Source organism: Thamnophis elegans, chromosome 5, assembly GCF_009769535.1.
Source record: "Thamnophis elegans isolate rThaEle1 chromosome 5, rThaEle1.pri, whole genome shotgun sequence".
NCBI classification, from domain to species: Eukaryota; Metazoa; Chordata; class Lepidosauria; order Squamata; family Colubridae; genus Thamnophis; species Thamnophis elegans.
Genome location: NC_045545.1, coordinates 20,887,400 through 20,907,041, shown reverse-complemented (window position 1 = coordinate 20,907,041; position 19,642 = coordinate 20,887,400). Strand labels below are relative to the sequence as shown.

The window sequence follows — 19,642 nt, the reverse complement described above, 5'->3', positions numbered from 1 at the left end:
AAAACACATCAGATATTCTTCCCAGAGGGGCCCAATTGAGCCTAAAGTATTAAATTTCCTTTAGGTTTGAAATCTTGCAAGGAAGACCAGTATATTTCAAAGATTGAAAATAAACCTTGTGTTTCTTTTCAGGTAAAGCTACCATTGCCTCCAGCAAGAAAATTCAAGCAACCTGACTGAAAAAGATGCCTGAAAACAGACTTAAGAATAATTAATATCCAGGGGATATTGCCAGCAATTTTGCCACTTAGCAAACTTCCATTTATTCTCCTGTCTGCCCTTGTTGAAAGGCAACTGAATCTGAAGGCCACAGCAGTTGTAGATAATAGGTCATTTTTAGTTGACAGAATCTGGCTAGCTTGCCATCTATTAAATATGGTTAAAGCTGGAATAGGAAAGTTACACATAAACGTCTGGTAACAATTGTGCTGAAAGGAGCCAGGATGTGCTGTTAGACCAGAGGTCGACATCCTTAAACACTCAAAGAGCCATTTAGACCTGTTTCCTACAGAAAAGAAAACACTGGGATCCACAAAACTCTTTTGACATCTAAAATGAAGATAATACTGCATATATCGGCCTATCAACCGTCGAAAAGCTCAATAAATTGTGTGCCACCAGGTGTCGCACATTGATGGTTGTGACATATATTTTGAGCAATAGGGAGCCGCAGCAGAGGGATGAAAGAGCCACATTTGGCTCCAAAGCCATGGATTGCTGACCCCTGTGTTGTACAATACTTACATTTCAGTTAGAATTATTTTAAAGATATTCCATTTTTTTTAGTAGAAGTGACCAAGACAGATAGACACAGATTGCCTGAACAGTGACCAGGAATGTTGGTTTGGGGGGGGGGGGGGGGGGGAGACTAAAAAGTTTAGATGTCAAGGACAATGTGTGATAAAAACTCTTCCTTTTATTAAATATGTTTTCTACAATACCAACACAAAAAGGAACAGGGCATCAATCGTATGGTCCTCAATTTAATATTTTTTAGTATCTTTTGCAGATGTTCCTAGCACTGATCCTACTGTAGATATGGTTGAATATGTTATAACTTTGTTTTTATTGTTGTTTAGATGTAATCCTGTCATCACTTGGGTGGCCAGAAGTTCACAAATGTAAGAATTAATTTATTAATATTATTTTATGTTTTTTTCCAATGCTTTTCTTTCCATTTCTTTGAAATCCAGGTTTTGAATCCAGAGCTCTGCCTCTTGAATATGATGTGATCACCATGTGATCAGATTGTGTTTCTGTTTAAGCAATCATTGTAATTTGTATAATTCATCAAGTCTGCCTCGTAACTTTTATATGCTGTATTTTATGGCTGTGCTCTGATACCAGTTTAATTCCATTGTGCTATATAGGCTCTAAATAACTTTTGTTGCTCAGAGTTCCATTCTGATAAAGGGCAATAAATATTATAAGTATAAGTACATCTGTTTTTCATAGTATTTGTTGAGATTTGTCTTACAAAGTAAGATGGAAATCTTTCTCCTTAATGTAAATTATAATCGGAGAAACAAATTGTGTATTAGCAAAATCGGCAAGCCAAATAAGCATGAAACAAGTGTGGCTAATTCTATCTTCATGGGCAGTTTTCAAGTTATTCTTAATTGAGGTTTTATTGTAGGTCTTTTTAACTCAATATTAATAATAGTATGCTATATATACTATATGCCCGTGCATAGAAAGTCATCAACATTGAGGTTTTGTTAACAATGGTTAAATTAACAACTCTTGTGAGAGAAAAGAAATTTATCCACAATTGGAAGCTTTTTGTGGACTTTTTGCAGGAAATGAAAAAAATAAAAATTATGACATATGGATTTGACAATTATTATTTTTATTTGGGACAAATGAACACTATATTATAGTGTTAAACTAATAAAGTTGAATGTAAGTTTTTTCTTCTATCCTTGAAGAAAGAAGTTATAAATAATTTTTTGTATGACTTTTTGTCCCCCTTTCATTTATCTCTCTTTCTTTGTTATCTTTCTTTCTGATTGTTAGTTTGTTAGTTTTTATTTGTACATTTTGTAAAACATTTAATTAAATCATTATAACAAAAAACCCCAATATTTTCTTGATGATGCTAGTTTATTTCTGTTTTTCGTGGTGTTTTGACTCACAGATGTTGCTGAGACTGTCCTTTGTGTGACTCTGTTCTTAATCTAAAGAAGCAGAGAACAGCACTACTAAAGAGGCAGTCGTGACTATGTGCCTATTAAGAGCATGCATTGTGCTTCTCATGCCTGATGAGGCATGCCACAGCTTTTGAGATAGACAAGGTCAAGAAACAGTTTCATGAATGTTCTTTATTTCTGTAGAATATGATAACAGAATCTTGAAATCTGTCAAAGTTTCTCTCTGTTCCCTTTATATAAAAAAAAATCAAAGTGGGGTTATTTTTAATTTCTCGTGCTTTCCACTTTCTTAATAGTGAGTTACCATTTCTCCTCCCTTAATGTTTCATTGCCTTCTTCACCTTTATTAAAAAGTCAGATCTGTATTCTTTCACAGCCATAACTCGTGCTAACTCTACTTTGTACCATAAACATTTATTAATTAAATGTTTGAAATCAATTAGCTAGAGGTTTCCCTTGGTACTTCAGAAGGAAAATTTTAGCAGGGGCATTCGGGATTTTTTATTTCTTTCTTTTCAGTACTCTAAATAATGACATTTCCTAAATGGAGATCTCTGCTTCCATACGATTTGTGAATACAAGCATTTCATTTATAAGACTGAAGCCTTACTTATTCTTGACCTAAATATCAATAAACAAAGTGATACCTGGTGTATTATTTGTGCTACTGGAAGCTGTTCTGCATATTTTAAAGGTTCCGTTGCTATTTCGTCCATAACAGGCCTAAAAAAAAATCAAATCAGATATTAGAATAACATAGAGAAGAATAAAATCAGACAACAGAAATTATCGTTAACATACATATCCCAAATCAAAATCAAATAATCAGTCATTGAAAAACACATACCCATTAAAAAATAGCCATGATTCCAAATCCCATTTCTCTTTCCAAGCTGTATGTATGAATGTGTGTGTGTGTGTGTGTGTGTATATATGTTTTCTGAGGTTTTCGCGGGTGTTAGTATGTAGGTCTCTAGTTGTTCGGGTTTTCTCCCGCGTAGAATTGGAGATGTCTTGGCGACGTTTCGACGAAGTCACATTCGTCATCTTCAGGCTGCTGCTGACTACTTCAGGTTTGGTGTTTCCAGGAGTAGTGTGGGATCTTGGCTGTTTGTTCCTTATAACTGCTGGTAGGGGATTAAATTTTAACTGCCAGTAGGGGATTAAGTTTTAACTGCCAGTAGGGGATTAAAACTGATTGAATGGGGGCTTGGGTGTGTCTTGATTAGGTGGAAGTGTGTCATTATTTGGTGGAAGGGTGTTCTGTTCTGATTGTTTGAGGGGTTGTGTTTCCTGTGAGGGTAGGAGGGGTTTTGAAGAGGCTGATTGTGCTTTAGCAGTCTGGCTTCTGGTTCTGGGTCGTGCCTCCTCATCAGTTTGTGTTTTTGGTTGTTTTCTTTGTGGATGTTTTTTGGTAGTATTCTGTGTGGCTATTGTGAGTGTGGGCCTGGTCTCATTCTTCATGTTTGGGATTCGTTTGTTAATGAGGGCGGGTTTCCAAAGGGCTGGCAGGCGGGAGGTGTCGTCTCACCTGTTCATGCTATGTGGGTGTTTTTCTATTTCGATTGCTTCCCTGATTATACGGTTGTTGAAGTGTTCGGCCTTGGCGATGGTTCTTGTCTTATTGAAGTCAATTTTATGTCCTGTGGCTTTGAGGTGTTGGACCAGGGAAGAAGTTGGTTCTTCTTTTTTGATTGCATTTTTGTGTTCTTCAATGCGTGCACTTATTCTTCTGTTGGTCTGTCCGATGTATGTGGCGGGGCAAGTAGTGCATGGGATTTCATATACTCCTTGATTTTCTAATTCAATTTTGTCTTTGGGGTTTCTTAGGATGGTGGATATTTTCCGGTCTGTGCAGAATGCTGTCTTGATGTTGTGTTTGCGGAGGATTTTGCTGATTTTGTCTGTGGTGCCTTTTATGTATGGGAGGAGGGCTTTTCCATTTTCTTGTTCTCTGTCCTGGACTTTAGTGGGGGTTTCTTTTTGGATTAGGTTGGTGATCTTATTTCTTTGGAATCCATTGGATGTCAGTACGTTGGTGAGAGTGTGTAGTTCGGTTTTTAGGTGTTGTTCATCAGCTAGGCGTTTTGTTCTGGAGATGAGTGTCTTGGCTACGGAATTGATCTGGGCTGGGTGGTGGTGTGAGAGTGCGTGCAGATAGCGGTTAGTGTGTGTTTTCTTCTGGTAGATGGTGTGTCCTAGGGAACCGTTAGATTTCCTGTAGACTAAGACGTCCAGGAAGGGGAGTTGGTTGTTTACTTCTGTTTCCATGGTGAACTGTATTTTGGGGTGTAGGCTGTTGAGGTGTGTAAGGAAGATGTCCAGTTGTTCTTTCCCATGTGGCCAGATTATGAAAGTGTCATCTACATATCTGAGCCAGAGTTTAGGTTTGTGATCAGATTTTTCTAGAGCTTGGGTTTCAAAGTTTTCCATGTAGAGGTTGGCAATGACAGGTGAGAGGGGTGATCCCATGGGTGCTCCTTCCATCTGTTTGTATCTTTGTCCATTGTGAATAAAGTATGTGTTAGATAGGCAGTGGTTGGTTAGATCCAGGATGTGTTTGGGGGGGTTGTATTTGTTTTGGATAGCTGTTAAGGCTTCTTTGATTGGTACTTGGGTGAAGAGTGATACGACATCAAAGCTCACGAGTAGGTCACTGGGCTGTAAGTTTTGTTTCTTTATGATTTCTATGAAGTGGAAAGAGTTTTTTACATGTGAGGTGATGGAATCTGCATAGGGCTGTAGTTGTTTGGCAAGAAATTTGGCTAGATTTTGTAAAGGTGAGCCTATGGAGCTGACTATTGGTCTAAGTGGAGTTCCTTCTTTGTGTATCTTGGGTAGACCATAGAGCTTGGGACATCTGGATGATTTTTCTCTGGGAATGATTCTTTGCTGGATCTCTTCACTGATGGGGGAGGCTTTTATTTTGGTTCTAGTGGTTTTTTCCAGGTAGGTGGTGGGGTCCGTGTTTAGGGGTTTGTATGTGGAGTCTTGGAGTAGGTTGGTTAATTTGGTTTGGTAGTCAGAAGTGTTCATAACCATAGGTGGCATCACTAGTTTTCTACTGAAAATCAATAGCTGCTACTTGCTCAGAAAGATTAACAAAACAATATTTTCAAGTTTTTTTTTTTAAAAAAGTAGAATAACAGAAGAGAGGAAGGGTAATCAAAATAGTGCAGATCATATTTCTGATAAGGGTTTGTGGTTACTGTTCTCCAAAATAGAACATTTGTGGTTAATATGATGAATTATTAACAAAGCTGTGTAATTCTTATCAAGACGTTCCTTGCAAAATGCACTTTATAAAAAGCACTTCTCCTTGAATCATTAAAGCTGCTGCATCATTTTCTAGACACTGGAATAAACATGAAGCTAAATGGCTGTGCGCATACATGCATGTCAAATAGCTATGTGAATAGACACATACAGAAACAGCTGAAAAAGCAGATTCCGTGGCATGAAGACAGGTGCTTTTTATGTATTCCAGAGTGATGCAAAGCCCCTCATTGAATTATTTGCCCAGTTGAAATTACTTAGAGAGTTTCATCTATATTTATCCATTGGAAAGCATAAACCTCTCCAAAACATGCCCACTTACATGGTAGAAAGAGAAGAAGGCTTCTATTAATGTTGTATTTTATTTGAAATACAACTATGTATACAGTTCAACATATTTCTTATGTTGTCAGCTTCCTTAAGCAGTATGGTAATATATAAACACTTTTAAAATCCTATATGAAATAAGATAATATTGCAATCTCTTTTCTTCTCTTGGGGCTAAAAGAGTTCTAGATTACAAAAATATTTGTAAACTTTCAACCTCCTATGTAAGAAAAAATATGCCAAGCAAAAACAGGCAACAAAAAGAAGCCATTTGAACCATTTCAAGTTGTTGTTGTTGTTATTTCAAAGCTTCTTTCCTCCTGCACTGTTTGAATGCTTTCTACCAAAAGAGAGAGGGGGGGGAGGGAGGGAGAGGGGGGACCACAATTTCCTTTTAATGGTCAGTTATGAATTTTAAATGTAAAAGCCAATCAGAATACAAGAGTTGGAAATAGTCTGTGTAATACCGCTATAAGATTTCTGCCTAGTATATTAAATTATTATAGGGAATCTGCATTCTCTTTATGTGCCAACTGTGATTACCCTACTAGGGGACAAGATCTGAATTCTTCATCTTTATTAGGAAACAACAGTATGGTGTTTATGTAAATCAGCTGAGAACCCAGGAATTTCTTCTACAACAGAAAGAGAATGGAAGACTAAAGGTCCAGCATGTTGCCTAATATTAAAGCCTTTTGATATATTTTAACTATATAGTATTAGTGCTAGACCTTGCTGATCTTTTTTTTCTAGTGAGGTTGCTAGGTAACTGCTAAATAATTTTCCCAGTGGGAAATGGCATGCACTGTCTCTCCTATCGAAATGATACCAACTGAGCCAAAAGAGTCTTCTCCAACTTTCCTACCTCCTGATATACTGAATTAAAACTATAATTACCTCAGGCAACGTGGATTAGTAAAGTCTGACTCTGAGTCAAGAGAGCCACAGATACACTTATTTTGTTAACCTGAAAACAGTATTCATTGCAATTATCTACGGGGCAGGGGTGGGTTCCTGCCAGTTGTAACCTCTTCTATAGAAGAAGTTCCACAAATCTACAGTGCTGTTTAGAACCGGTTCCAGCTCCCTCCACCTGCCCGTCCGCACATCATCAAGATGAAGAGCGAGAGGGGGAATTCTGGGAGTTGAAGTCCACAAGTCTTAAAGCTATCAAGTTTGAACACCCCTGGTTTTTTTTCTAAAGGGTTAGGGGTGCAAGGGTCTTGTAACTTGACAGCTTTAAGATTTGCGTGCTTCAATGCCAGAGTTCCTGAGCCAACATGACTGGAGGAGGAATTCTTGGAGTTGAAGTCCACAATCTTAAAGCTATCAAGTTTGAACACCCCTGGTTTTTTTTCTAAAGGGTTAGGGGTGCAAGGGTCTTGTAACTTGACAGCTTTAAGATTTGCGTGCTTCAATGCCAGAGTTCCTGAGCCAACATGACTGGAGGAGGAATTCTTGGAGTTGAAGTCCACAATCTTAAAGCTGTCAAGTTTGAACACCCCTGGGTTTTTTTTCTAAATGGTTAGGGGTGCAAGGGTCTTGTAACTTGACAGCTTTAAGATTTGTGTGCTTCAATGCCAGAATTCCTGAGCCAACATGACTGGAGGAGGAATTCTTGGAGTTGAAGTCCACAATCTTAAAGCTGTCAAGTTTGAACACCCCTGGGTTTTTTTTCTAAAGGGTTAGGGGTGCAAGGGTCTTGTAACTTGACAGCTTTAAGATTTGTGTGCTTCAATGCCAGAATTCCTGAGCCAACATGACTGGAGGAGGAATTCTTGGAGTTGAAGCCCACAATCTTAAAGCTGTCAAGTTTGAACACCCCTGGGGTTTTTTTTTTCTAAAGGGTTAGGGGTGCAAGGATCTTGTAACTTGACAGCTTTAAGACTTGCACACTTCAATGCCAGAGTTCCTGAGCCAACATTTTGGTTGCTAAGCAAGAGTGTTGTTAAGTGAGTTTCACCACATTTTACAAGTTGGGCCACGCCCAGCCAGTCACGACTGCCAAGCCACTCCCACCTGGTCACATGGCTGGCAAGCACTCCCATAAAGCAGGCCACACCTACAGAAGAGATTCTTTTTGAATTTTGAAACCCACCACTGCTATGGGGTATGGAATGGATGGAGGGATAGATGGTTGGACAGATGCAATTCGCTTCGTTCTGATCTCGAAATTAAGGTTCATCCTGCAATAGCAAGTTACACCATCAGCACCTCACATCACTCTGTCCTGCACAAATTATGAGTCCTCTCTAAATCTAACCTCAGTACATTGGAGTAGTCCAAACAGGATGTTATCATGACTACTGACTGACCATTCATGTAGTAAGAGAACCACTGTAAAAGAGTTTCCTCTTTTCCCACCCGCGGATACTACTTTTGAGCCTTGAGTAGGATATCATAACTAATGGTATTGAATGCTCTAAAGGGTATTAATAGAACAAAGAGGGTATACACTTCCCATTTAAGTCCTGGTCTAGGTAAAGGTCACAAGAGTAACCAATGCCATTTCTGTCCCATGACTGGACCTGAATTTCAATAAATTCACATAAAGCTGAAAAGTGTGGGGGGGGATCAAATTCCGAGGAAACCCACAAAGGAATTGTCTCCAGGTCAGTATCTCCTCCGTCAGAGACTTGCTCCAGGAAGGGTCTACTGTAAAACATTCCAAATCTATATTAAAATATTTCCTCTAATCTCCAGCCCTTATAGACAGTCTTGAAGAATATTAGACTCAGTAATACTGAATATTTCTTTAATAGCTATCAATACCACCCTCTCCTGAAGCAAGGTCATAATAGTCTTCTGGATCCATGTAGCTAAGTCCTCTTCAGGCCTAGAAAACATATGATCCAGCCCAAGGTAACAGATAATTCCACTTTATTATCTGCATCAAAGTCTAAGTCAATGAAGTCCCAAATAACATGACACATTGCCCAGTCACTAATAGCCAGATGCAAAAAATCAATACTATTTGTAAGGTTGAAGCATAGATGATTTATTCAAGCCTATATACAAGAATCTGGTAAATTAAAGTTCAACACTAGATTGGTGCCAGATAAAGGACAATGGAATTCAGGAGGGGTTGGACTCTGAAAGCTTGTGGGAACACAATGATTCTAACTTGATGCCATGTTTAACTCCACCTGCTCTTCTCCTACATTCACTCTATCAGACTCCTATAGTCACTGCATCCCTGGAGAATCAAGACTATGGCAAATCTCAGCAACTTAAACTGCAAATCTGATATAAACTGGTCAGAGCAGCCAGATAAGACCTACTGTTCTTTCTCCAACAGAAAGAACAATTAGTTGGGGAATAAGAAGACTGGCAGCTATTCTCCTGATACAATAAGGCAGAAATAATTATATTTCACCTAATTTACCATCTTTTTTTTTCAGACTGCAATTACAAGATGGGGGAAAAAACACCTAAGCTCTCTCAAGTAATATTTATTTATTTATTTATTTATTGGTACGATTTATAGGCTGCCCAATCCTGGAGGACTCCGGGCGGCTTACAAGGGAAGGAAAAATAGAAAATAAATAAAAAATAAAGAATAAAAAAGAGGTTAAAATCAACACACATACATTTGTTATGATCAGGGCTGGACCTCAACAATGAGGTCAACAGCCCCAGGCCTGCCAGAATAGCCAGGTTTTAACAGCTTTTCTGAAGGCCATGAGGGTGGGTAAGGTCCGGATTTCTGGGGGTAGCTCATTCCAAAGGGTTGGAGCAGCCACAGAGAAGGCCCTCCTCCGGGGAGCCGCCAGCCGATATTGTCTGGCTGACGGCATCTGAAGGAGGCCCACCCTGTGGGATCTCACCAGCCGTTGGGAGGAATGTGGCAGTAGGCGGTCTCGCAGGTGAGTTTTCCTGGTGAGTTTAAAAGGTTCCGTCAACAAATCAAAAAGGAGAAAAACATATCTCATTTGAAAATAGCAATTGGCTATAGTTGCTCATAACATGTAAAATTGCCATCTATTGAAGAATAATAAAAAAAAATCTCTTTTTTTTTTCAATTTACTTAGTAGAACTGCTTGCATTTGGGATATAATCAATTCCCTCCTCTATGTGAACTATCATTTACTTTCTCCCTGCTGTTAATACAGTCTTTATTAACAAGATGAAGGAAAAAATATTTATTAAAAATAAAGCTACTGTTTCAGGAGTACATTTTATAGAGAGCCCTATCAAAATGAAGATGCCAATTTACAGTCTTCAAACAGCATGAAAGTGAACTTCGCATATCCATTAGTAGTAACTAATGAAGTTCTATTTATAACTTTGTCCAACATTACTGAAAGTAAACCACTCAATTTACTTCAAGGATAATTGCTATGGAAAACAAGTGATCTAATGTACTCTTGGTTTAAGGGTTTTTTCCCCAGACAGCATGCTGGCTTAAAACATACACAACTTTGCTTTGGCGAGAGTCAAATTTAGTTTTACTTAACAGCTGATAAGTGTTTTCAATCAGATGAGCATCTCTTGCTGACAATGCTATAAGAAAGGAAGGTTTGCTTATCTTGGAAGAAAATTGCACAACCAAGTATTTGTGCTGCTGTTTGAAAACCCTCTAGAGGTGCATTTTAATATAGCAAGTGCTCTCTAACAACCCAAAGACTTAGAAAATGTTTAGGAAATTTGAGAACTATCAGAGATTAGAGAGCCATATTTCCTTAGAATGAAGCATGCCTCACTCAGGAGAGCAGAGTTGATTTTTAATAATTCAAGACCTATAGTTGATTGTATCTCGGTAAATAATTCGTGTAACATTTTTATAAAACAATGCCGAGATTTAATGAAGTATTTGTACATCTTTTTATCACTGTTCGATGCTGCTAGATTTTTTTTCTGAAGCTTCTTACTTTGCAGTTTATCATTTCAATTAGTCTGATGACACATATTTTTTTCAGGTCAATGAATACCCTATTTAGGAGGGGTGTGGTAACCTAGAGGTGGAACTATCGTCTCACAATCAGGAGGCTGAGAGTTCAATCCTAGGTAGAGGCAGATATTTCTTTTTCTGGGCACATTGAGAATATATCTGCTGAATATAACTCCGCATTGGTGACACGAAAGGCATCCAAGCCTTTCCATCCAGCCACTCTGCTAGCTCCATTCAGCTGCCCAGACTCCACCCCGCAATGGATTATAAGGTTGTTAAAAGATGATGATGAATGTATACCCTACTTATACCATTGCCTCCACAATTCAATTTACCTGTGTGCATTTGCAACAGACACTGCTCAGTATCGTTTAATAATGTTAAATTGAAAAGCATGGAACAAACTTAAATCATACAACTTAATACAGAAAATGTATCTTATTTTGATTGGTCTCTTAGGGACCAAATGCTAAGCATTTTTAGCCCTATAATTGAAAGCTATAAGTACCACATAATAGCCAGAATCCAGCTCACTCAGCACATTCTCCATACAAAGCCTGTTAATCAATTAAAGGTTTTTCAACTGATCAATAATCTTGATTTAAACTAAATAATTAAATCACAGAGCAATAAATAAACTTAGCATACCTAATGGTTCTCTGCCTATTTATAATGTTAAATTTATTTTGGTATTGAAAGAGATCGCAAGAAAAAAATAGAGAAGCAGTAGCTGAGATATATTTATTTTAATGAAAACCTGCAATATATCACTCAATTAACTTGTTTCCTTACAAGTTAAGTCTACAAGAGAAGGTTATAGCTAACATGATTTTATATACTAGCACTATAAATAGTTATCTGCAATCTTTGATCACACCATTCATTCATTCATTTGTTCGTTCTCCCATTAATTCTGGAGTAACTCAATGCAAAATTGCTCCATAAGTGTCATATTTTCAAAGGAACTTGCAGTGTTCTAAACCAAACATGGAAACAAATTATCTCCTTTGACATAGTGGCCTTAAGATTTGCTAACAATAGAAATTAGAAAATACTGTATTTTTAACTTAAAACCTTGAGAAGTTGAATCAGATTTTGGTGATAAGAAAAAATTGCTTTATTCCTCTAGAAAAGCATCCTCCAGACAACACAGCCAAGTAAATTTTTTACTAGAACCTCAGCTGGGTTTTTGAGAAATCATTTTTTTCCTTATCGCCCATACCTTCACTGTCCATATGTTTGTTCAGTTTATCCATATTATGGAAGTTCAGCTATTTTAGTGGCTACCTGTGGTAGCACGAAGGCAGGCAGCTAAAAGAAGGGTTAGCTAATGAGCAAGTAATCTGCCTTTGTTTGTTTAGAGCATAGGTGTCAAACTCGATCCTGTCACGTGACATCACATGACATATTGTGATGTTTTTTGCCTTTGCGGAGCTGGGGTGGACGTGGCCTGCGCATGATGCACCAGCCCGGAGGCTGCCACTTTGCCATCCCTGGTTTAGAGTGTCACGTCTAAACAGACCAGATTTGGCTTTTAGACCAAGGGCTTTCACCAATTTTCCATCAAATCAGGCTAAGCCGTAGAGAAATATTTGTGTAGTTTTTAAATGACATTACCAATTCTTTGTGTATTCATGCACGCTATTCATGTACTGATTCTTCTGAGCTCTTAAGAAATTTCATTTTGTTACTTTTGCCTGCAGGCCTGTGCAAGCATTCATTTGGAACATGAGCATACATAAATTGAAATAGAGATACAGTCACATTTTCAAATCCCAGCCTACCAATTGCGTGCACTCTGTGCATACCAAGCTTCATGTATTTCTTTCAGCCAAAAAGCCACTAAAATAGCTGATTGTCTGTGACATTAGGCATCTTGGGATTTCTTTCCAGATACAGGTTATTTCTCCCACCCATGTAGAGGATATTTCTGTAGGTTCTGTGACCTGATGAATTTGTGTGAATATATGACAAAAGTCTCTTCTCACTCTGGCAGCATTTCCTTTACCAGTGGGTTCAAAATACCTGTGAGAGATCTATACAACTATCTCAGAAGACATGCTCATCTCTTTCAGCTTATTTATTTTCAGTGTGGTACTGAATTATGTGGGATTGTATCCCATCTAGTATAGAACTGCTATGAACTGTTTCTTGAAAGTCAATATGAATGGAATAAAACATTAAGGTGAATCAGTTTGTTTGATTTCTGTGCTTGAAAATTGTAGCTTCTGCCTCTGTTCCTTTCCCCATGCTATAACAGTAAAAGCATAATCAATTTTAACAAGTGTCAGTTGAAGACTAGGAACATAGAATGAATGCTGTAAAAAATTTTATTGAGCCATGGTATTTATTTTCATAGATTTTCTATTCCTCTATATTTTTATGACTGTTGATATAACTAGATCTCTTTATACTTGTAAGATGACCATTGTTAGTTGAATCCCTTAGCTAAGATTAGGGTTTTAATTTTTTTAAAGGTTTATGGAAATCAGCAAACCATTCATACATACATACATACATACATACATACATACATACCAATTATAGGTTCCGGAACCTCTTCCAACCAGTACAGTTGGAACAGGCCTGGCGTCATCCACATGGACGCATGCAGCGCTAGCACGCAGTGCGCTCATGTGTCTTACTGTTCACTGATGCCTCTGCGTGCCTCCGCGACGCTCCAGCTGCTCAGTGGAGTGTCGCACAGGTGCTGTATGTACCGTATGTGTATGTAGAAGCGGCGAAGACTTTAAAGACAGGTAAGGAGCGAGGGTGGGCGGGCCTTCTGGAGCACCGTACCGAACGGTACCCGGTGCTCCGGGCAGGCTCCGGTACGCCCATACCGGAGCATACCGCCTGCAACCCACCACTGATACATACATACATATTTACATACATACATATAAATATTTTTAAAAGGTATATTTTTTTTCAGGAGAAATACAGACAGTAAAACCTGCTCTTCCTATTTTAGAGGATTTCCAGGGGGGAAATGATAAATTGAAAATGGCTTTGGAAGAAGTGGAGCTGATGACCATGGTGAAATGAAGAGCCAGAAAGTAGACAAGGAAAGGACTTGAGATTACCCTCAAGTGCTCCAGACAGTAACTCCTTATGAGGAGAATACAAGACAGTAGTCACTGGGGATTTCCAGCTCTGGGAGATAAGGGAATAGACATCTTGCTCAAGCCATAATTGGCGTTTTAAAAAGAATATTGCCTTGTATGCTTTGTTTTCTAATCATTTTCAGAAATTGCTTGTTAACTGCTTTTCATCTGTAAGAACTACCTTGGGTTTTACAGCATCTGATGAATTTCCTTTATTAGCAATAAAAAAATTAAATATAAGTTTAAGGACTTCCAAAAACTTTAAAGAAGGAGTAAACAAATTAAAAGGTTGATTTTAGAAAGTTACTAAGGGTCAACATAAATTTTAAGTAAGATTTTGGAATTAATGATAAGAATCCTTCCCAGCGGAAAATCCTTTGCTTTTTGAATTCTTTAAAAAGCATATTAAAATAAAATTTTAAAAATTGGATACTATAGAGAACTAAAGATTACAGTTAAAAGAGAAGAAATGCAGAATTAAGCAAAATATTTTAACATTCAAATACTGAAGGATATTTTTGAGCAATGGACTCAATTTTAGGAATACCTGCCCCTATAGCTACACCATGTTTAAAAGATGTCATGGAAGAGGAACAAGTTTTACTTGACAAGATTGAGACTGATTTGAAAGTAGATTTTAAAAGTAGAGATTACAAGAATGATGTGAAAAAGATGTTACACTGGACATAGAAAAGACATTGGATCATGAAACTGGAAAAAGAAAGTTTGAACATCTAAAAGGGATGTACAAATAAAGAAATTTATAACTGCTATGCAAAATATTGGAAGCCACTTCTTCACCTTTTTTCTATTTTTGTCAACTTTTTTCTTATACTTGTTTTTTTTTGCTTTACTTTCTTTCTCCCCTCCCTTTTTTATATGATTTTAATTTAACAAAATTTATATAGGAAAAAGAGATGATGCAAACTTGACAGTACTTAATTGATCAAAAGAAAAAAAATACTTATGACAGTTTTCTCATTGTGTTTGCTCATTTTGGATTCTTTCCCTGAACAAATGTGCAGTATAGCTTCAATTGTTCCATTGTTTTTTTTAATCTGTGAGTTACACTGTAAGCATTAATGTCATTTCATATTTTTATACAAAAAGAGCAGCAAAGAAATGTTTATCTTTTCATTTCAGTATATTGATATTTACAAAACCACATAAATGTATGGGAAACAAATAAAGGAATAACATACGAAATAAAGTGCAATCTGGATTGTTTGTGTATTTTGCTCTGGAACTGGAATTCCAATTTTAAAACATAGGTTTTTGCAGTTCATGTGCTATCTTATAATTCAGCAGTACCAACATACTGCTTAGTGGGTTGTAACTGCCTAACAGAGCATGACTTAAATGCAGAAAGAATTATCAGACAATGGATAAATGTTAAGTTTAATATTAATCGTACAGGAGACAGAAGCAGCTAGTGTTAAAGGTTTATGTCAATGCATATATTTTCAAAACCATTTTAAAAATTAAATGTACTTTTCCTCTAAAAATTTATTCAAACAACAGAAGAGGCTGAGCTATAGTAATTTTAAAAAAACACCCAACCCTCAAGCTGTTTTCTGAAGGAGAAATGGAGAAATTGATTCCTTTTTTCTCTCAAAGAAGTGCCCTTTTCTTTGAAAAGTCTTCTATCTGGAAAATGTGAAGCACGAAGGTATATAATTTGGTAAAGCAAAGTGTGTGGCTTTGTTCTAAGGGCAGTTAGTTGTGATCTGCTGTGCCTGAATATTTGTAAATTGCATACTGTAACTTTATGAGTAGTCATTTCACAAATTGCTAAATCCCATGTTGGGTTTTTAAGAAAATAATTTCTCCGCCTTTGAACTCAAGAAGTTATTCTGGGAAGGGAGCATTTAAGTATAAAGGTCACACAAATACATTATGTAAACCTTTTATTCATCTATTGAATTGTACATTACCATAATATTTATTATTTTAATGTTTCCTTTCTTTTTTGACTTAACAGTATCACATAATACTCATCGGCTACATATGCTGGGAATGTTAACATGCAGTCAGTTTGGACAATCCAGAAGGGCGTTCCTAAAAAAAATATTTATTATTGTAGCATTCTTCACTAATCTGTTATTTGGAAATGGGTATATTTACATTGGGTTGAAAGTACTACTTTTCAACTACTTGAGTTGGTGTGATGTTGTTTTCTATAGATTAACTTCTTTGACATTTCCACGGTGAATTTGATTTGGACTGATGTAGAAATTCTGACATTTATTCCCCCCCCCCCCCCGAAAATGTTCTTAAAGCGTTTACTCCATTGTATACTTTAGAAAGTATACTCCATTGTATACTTTAGAAAATTGATGCTGGAACCTTTCAGGTCAGGTCAAAGGCTGAGCAGGTTTTCTCTTAACTAGTTTGCTAATTTTTCTAATTAGTTTTAAACTTCAATTAAGGGAGACTCTTAAGTGACCATAATTATAGAGACAAATGTAAATCTCAATTGCAATAAATTCAGACGACATCTAAAAAAAAAGTGCCCAGAAGTAAAGAAGCCCAGTGATAGAATAAATATTTGGCACTTAGTAGGTTCCCTTGTCTCGTGATAGAATGAAAATCTGTCTTGGTAGTTGCCAGTGATTCCAAGTAGGTATAGAAAAAGCCCTTTCCTAAATGCTCCCAAAATAAGAATTTTGGCCTAGATCTGATTCATCATAAGGTTTCAGTATTCCTAAGAATTGGATAAAAGATCTTGTTGTGCTAGTGTTGCCTAAAAACTGTACTTACTTCATCATCTGTAATATGCTGGTTTTTTAAAAATGTTAGTTCTGGATTGTTTTTTTTTATCCTGCTCTTAAGAACCAAATAAAATATGAGTGAGAATCTATTGATTAGTTGGAGATAGGAACATAATATATTGCTATGGGAGTTGCCTTTGCTTCAATAAAGTGTGTTTTGAGAGCTTGATAGAATTGTTTACCGAACCACATGGATCCAAATACATTGTTCTCCAGGTACAATGAACATTTAGATGCCAGTCAAAAGTAAAATTGCATTGGTACAATTGCTTACAATTACCATAGAATATAATGTGTATGTATACTAAGTATGTTCAAAGCAGCACTCTTCAGTTAGTATAATACTATATTTCACATAATGCATAGCATTCACTTAGTGGAACAGGTTATAAAGGCAACAGAGGCTTTTTAGCAATATTTTCCTTTTTGTTATGCCTGCAAATTAGCTTGCTCTTTAAGAAGTATGTGTCTCTAAAATACATTTGCAAGGTTTGCATTTACATCAAATTTTATCTGATTTCTTTCCTTCTTTTCAATGGGCTCATCCTCAGGATCTGGATTTTTCAACATCTCCTGGGACAGGATGATGTGTGAATCCTACCTGGTATATGTATGTGGTACAGTCCCTTGTAGACAGAGAAGCAGTGGCCTGGCTCATGAGGAACAACAACAAACACAGGAATCCAAAACTACTGAAAACTTACTGCAGTTTATTCCTCCCAGATACTTCAGCATTCGGGATCAAGGGTTGAAAACAAAATAGTATCTTTGGGGTGCTAGCAGTTCAAACCAAGCATACAAAAAGAAAAATTCTCACAATATCATACCAAGGGAGAAAAATGGGACAGATAACGTCTTCTTGTGAAGTTTCTGGCTCCTTTTTCTTTCATAAGGAAAATCTGGTAGAGGAACCAGCTCTATTTAGTGCCTGGCCAATGAATCTAAACCCAACTGGGCAGCATAGATGGGTGTGGGAGCCATACAGGCCTTGAGAAGAAAATAACCAGCACTTCCCCTTTGGCATCCTTCTTAGGTATCCGGCATCTTCCTCCACCACCTTCTTTTCCAACCTCTCTTCTTTTGGCACAGCAGCCTTTAAGCTAATCACCCTGAGTCTGCAGGCCCTTGCAATCAGGAACTGTGGCTTACTTACAAGGAGACTAGTGTTTTCCCTTCACTGCAATGTTGTTTCTGTTTATTTGTTTATTGGATTTATATGCAGCCCTTCTCCCAAAGGACTCAGGGTGGCGCACCACATTAAAAAAAAACACATATTACAAAAGTTAAAAAGAAAATTAGATAAGAGTATCCAAAAACAAACCCAATTAAGATTAACAATAACATTTTAAAAGGACCGGAGGTCGGGGATTATACGAAGCTCCGGGGGCAGCTCATTCCAGAGGGAAGGCGCTCCCACAGAGAAGACTCTCCCCCCGGGGGTCACTAGCCGACACTGTCTGGCCGACGGCACCCTGAGGAGGCCAACTCTGTGGGATCGCACTGGACGGGGGGAGGCTACCAGTGTTTTGTTCCTCATTAAGTAACTGTTTGAAATTACAAATGGTAGATACGAATGATCCTTGATGGTCCTGTTGTCCTAGCATTCCCATAAATATGGGATCATGATTTAGCACTTGGCTACCAATTCACACTTATAATGGTTATGATCTGCTAGCTTCTTTCAAGCAAAATCAGTGTGGAAGCCAATAGGTAAAATTGTAAGATGTTTGAGTAAGTCTCTCCCTCTTGCACACTTCCCCAGACCCCAGGTGTTGTGCTTTACTGGCTACCTACACATCCTCATTAACCCTTGTCCTCACATCACAACTTCCTGGTCACCCATGCACCCTCCCCAGCCATCAACAGCTACCCTAAGTCTTGCTGCATGCATGCCACACCTCCTGGCCACTTGTGCATCTCCCCAGCCTTTGACTGATTCTTTCTCATCCAGCAGCAGCCATCCCAACCTATGCTTGACTTGTGCCACACCTCCCTGGCCATTCCTGTATCCCCTTGCTCCCTCTCCAACTTGGCAGCAGCCATTTACCTGCCTGCTGATCTGCTTGCAAGCCAACTGACTGGTTGTTGGCAGCCAGCAGGATTGTGAGGAGTTGTACAAGATGTACATATTCCATAGATGGAAAGATATATTAATATTTAAACTAATTCCAGGTATTAAGTAGTTGCACAAATGTGGGTGTGCTTGTGAAATCTTGGAGCTCGATACTGTTGGAAAAATCCCAAATAACTCTAACAGGTGCCTGAAAGTTTTGAATATTATTATATTGTGCATCATGTAAACTTTGTATCTATCATCTTCAAAAGAATAACGGTACTTCTTGGTCTTCTAAAGATGTTTGTTATTTTTTTTTTTTTTTAAGAGAACTTTTTTATTTTTCTTTAAAAAAAAACAAACACAAATATGTCATCATTTGTCAATCATTAAGACATTGAAATACAATTTTTTTTTGTTGTGTGTACCCCTCCCTCCCTCCACCCCCCCATCCCCCCTCCTCCTTCCCCCCCCGACTTCCCAGAACCCGTACACGGTATGGATTTTTAACTAACACAGTCTAAAATCTATTGAGAAAAAAGAAATAAAGAAATTAATGACATTCTAGATTGAACTTAGCTTCTTCTTACTGAACTAACTTTTAACAGTTTAAATCATTTCTGATCTTAAGCATAGGCTAACTGGAATTTCTTAGTCCCGTATTTATTTTGTATATAGTCAATCCATTTTTTCCAGTCTCGTTTATATCTCTCATTTGAATGATCTTTGAGATATGCCGATATTTTAGCCATTTCAGCTAAGTTTGTTACTTTCAATGTCCATTCTTGGATTGTAGGCAAGTCTTCCTTCTTCCAATATTGCGCCACCAACAGTCTTGCTGCAGTTATCAGGTGCAGAATCAAATTGGTCTCTACCACTGTAAAATCAGTACATATACCTAGTAAAAATAACTGAGGAATAAACTTTATCCTTTTTTTAAAAACATTTTGCATGACCCACCATATTTTTATCCAAAATGCCTTAACCTTTTGGCAGGTCCACCATATATGATAATATGTAGCATCGAGAGAACCACACCTCCAACATTTAGGCTGTACATTCGGATA

General features: G+C 37.5%; 1 protein-coding gene across 1 annotated transcript in view; it reads right to left on the bottom strand.

The window, feature by feature from the left end:
• Nucleotides 1-19,642, bottom strand: part of PIGK (phosphatidylinositol glycan anchor biosynthesis class K) — a 111,408-nt gene that overhangs the window by 30,861 nt on the left and 60,905 nt on the right. The window contains exon 10 of the mRNA XM_032218448.1: nucleotides 2,798-2,873. Within this exon, the coding sequence (XP_032074339.1) occupies nucleotides 2,798-2,873 (76 nt within the window). The remainder of the gene's footprint in view (nucleotides 1-2,797; nucleotides 2,874-19,642) is intronic.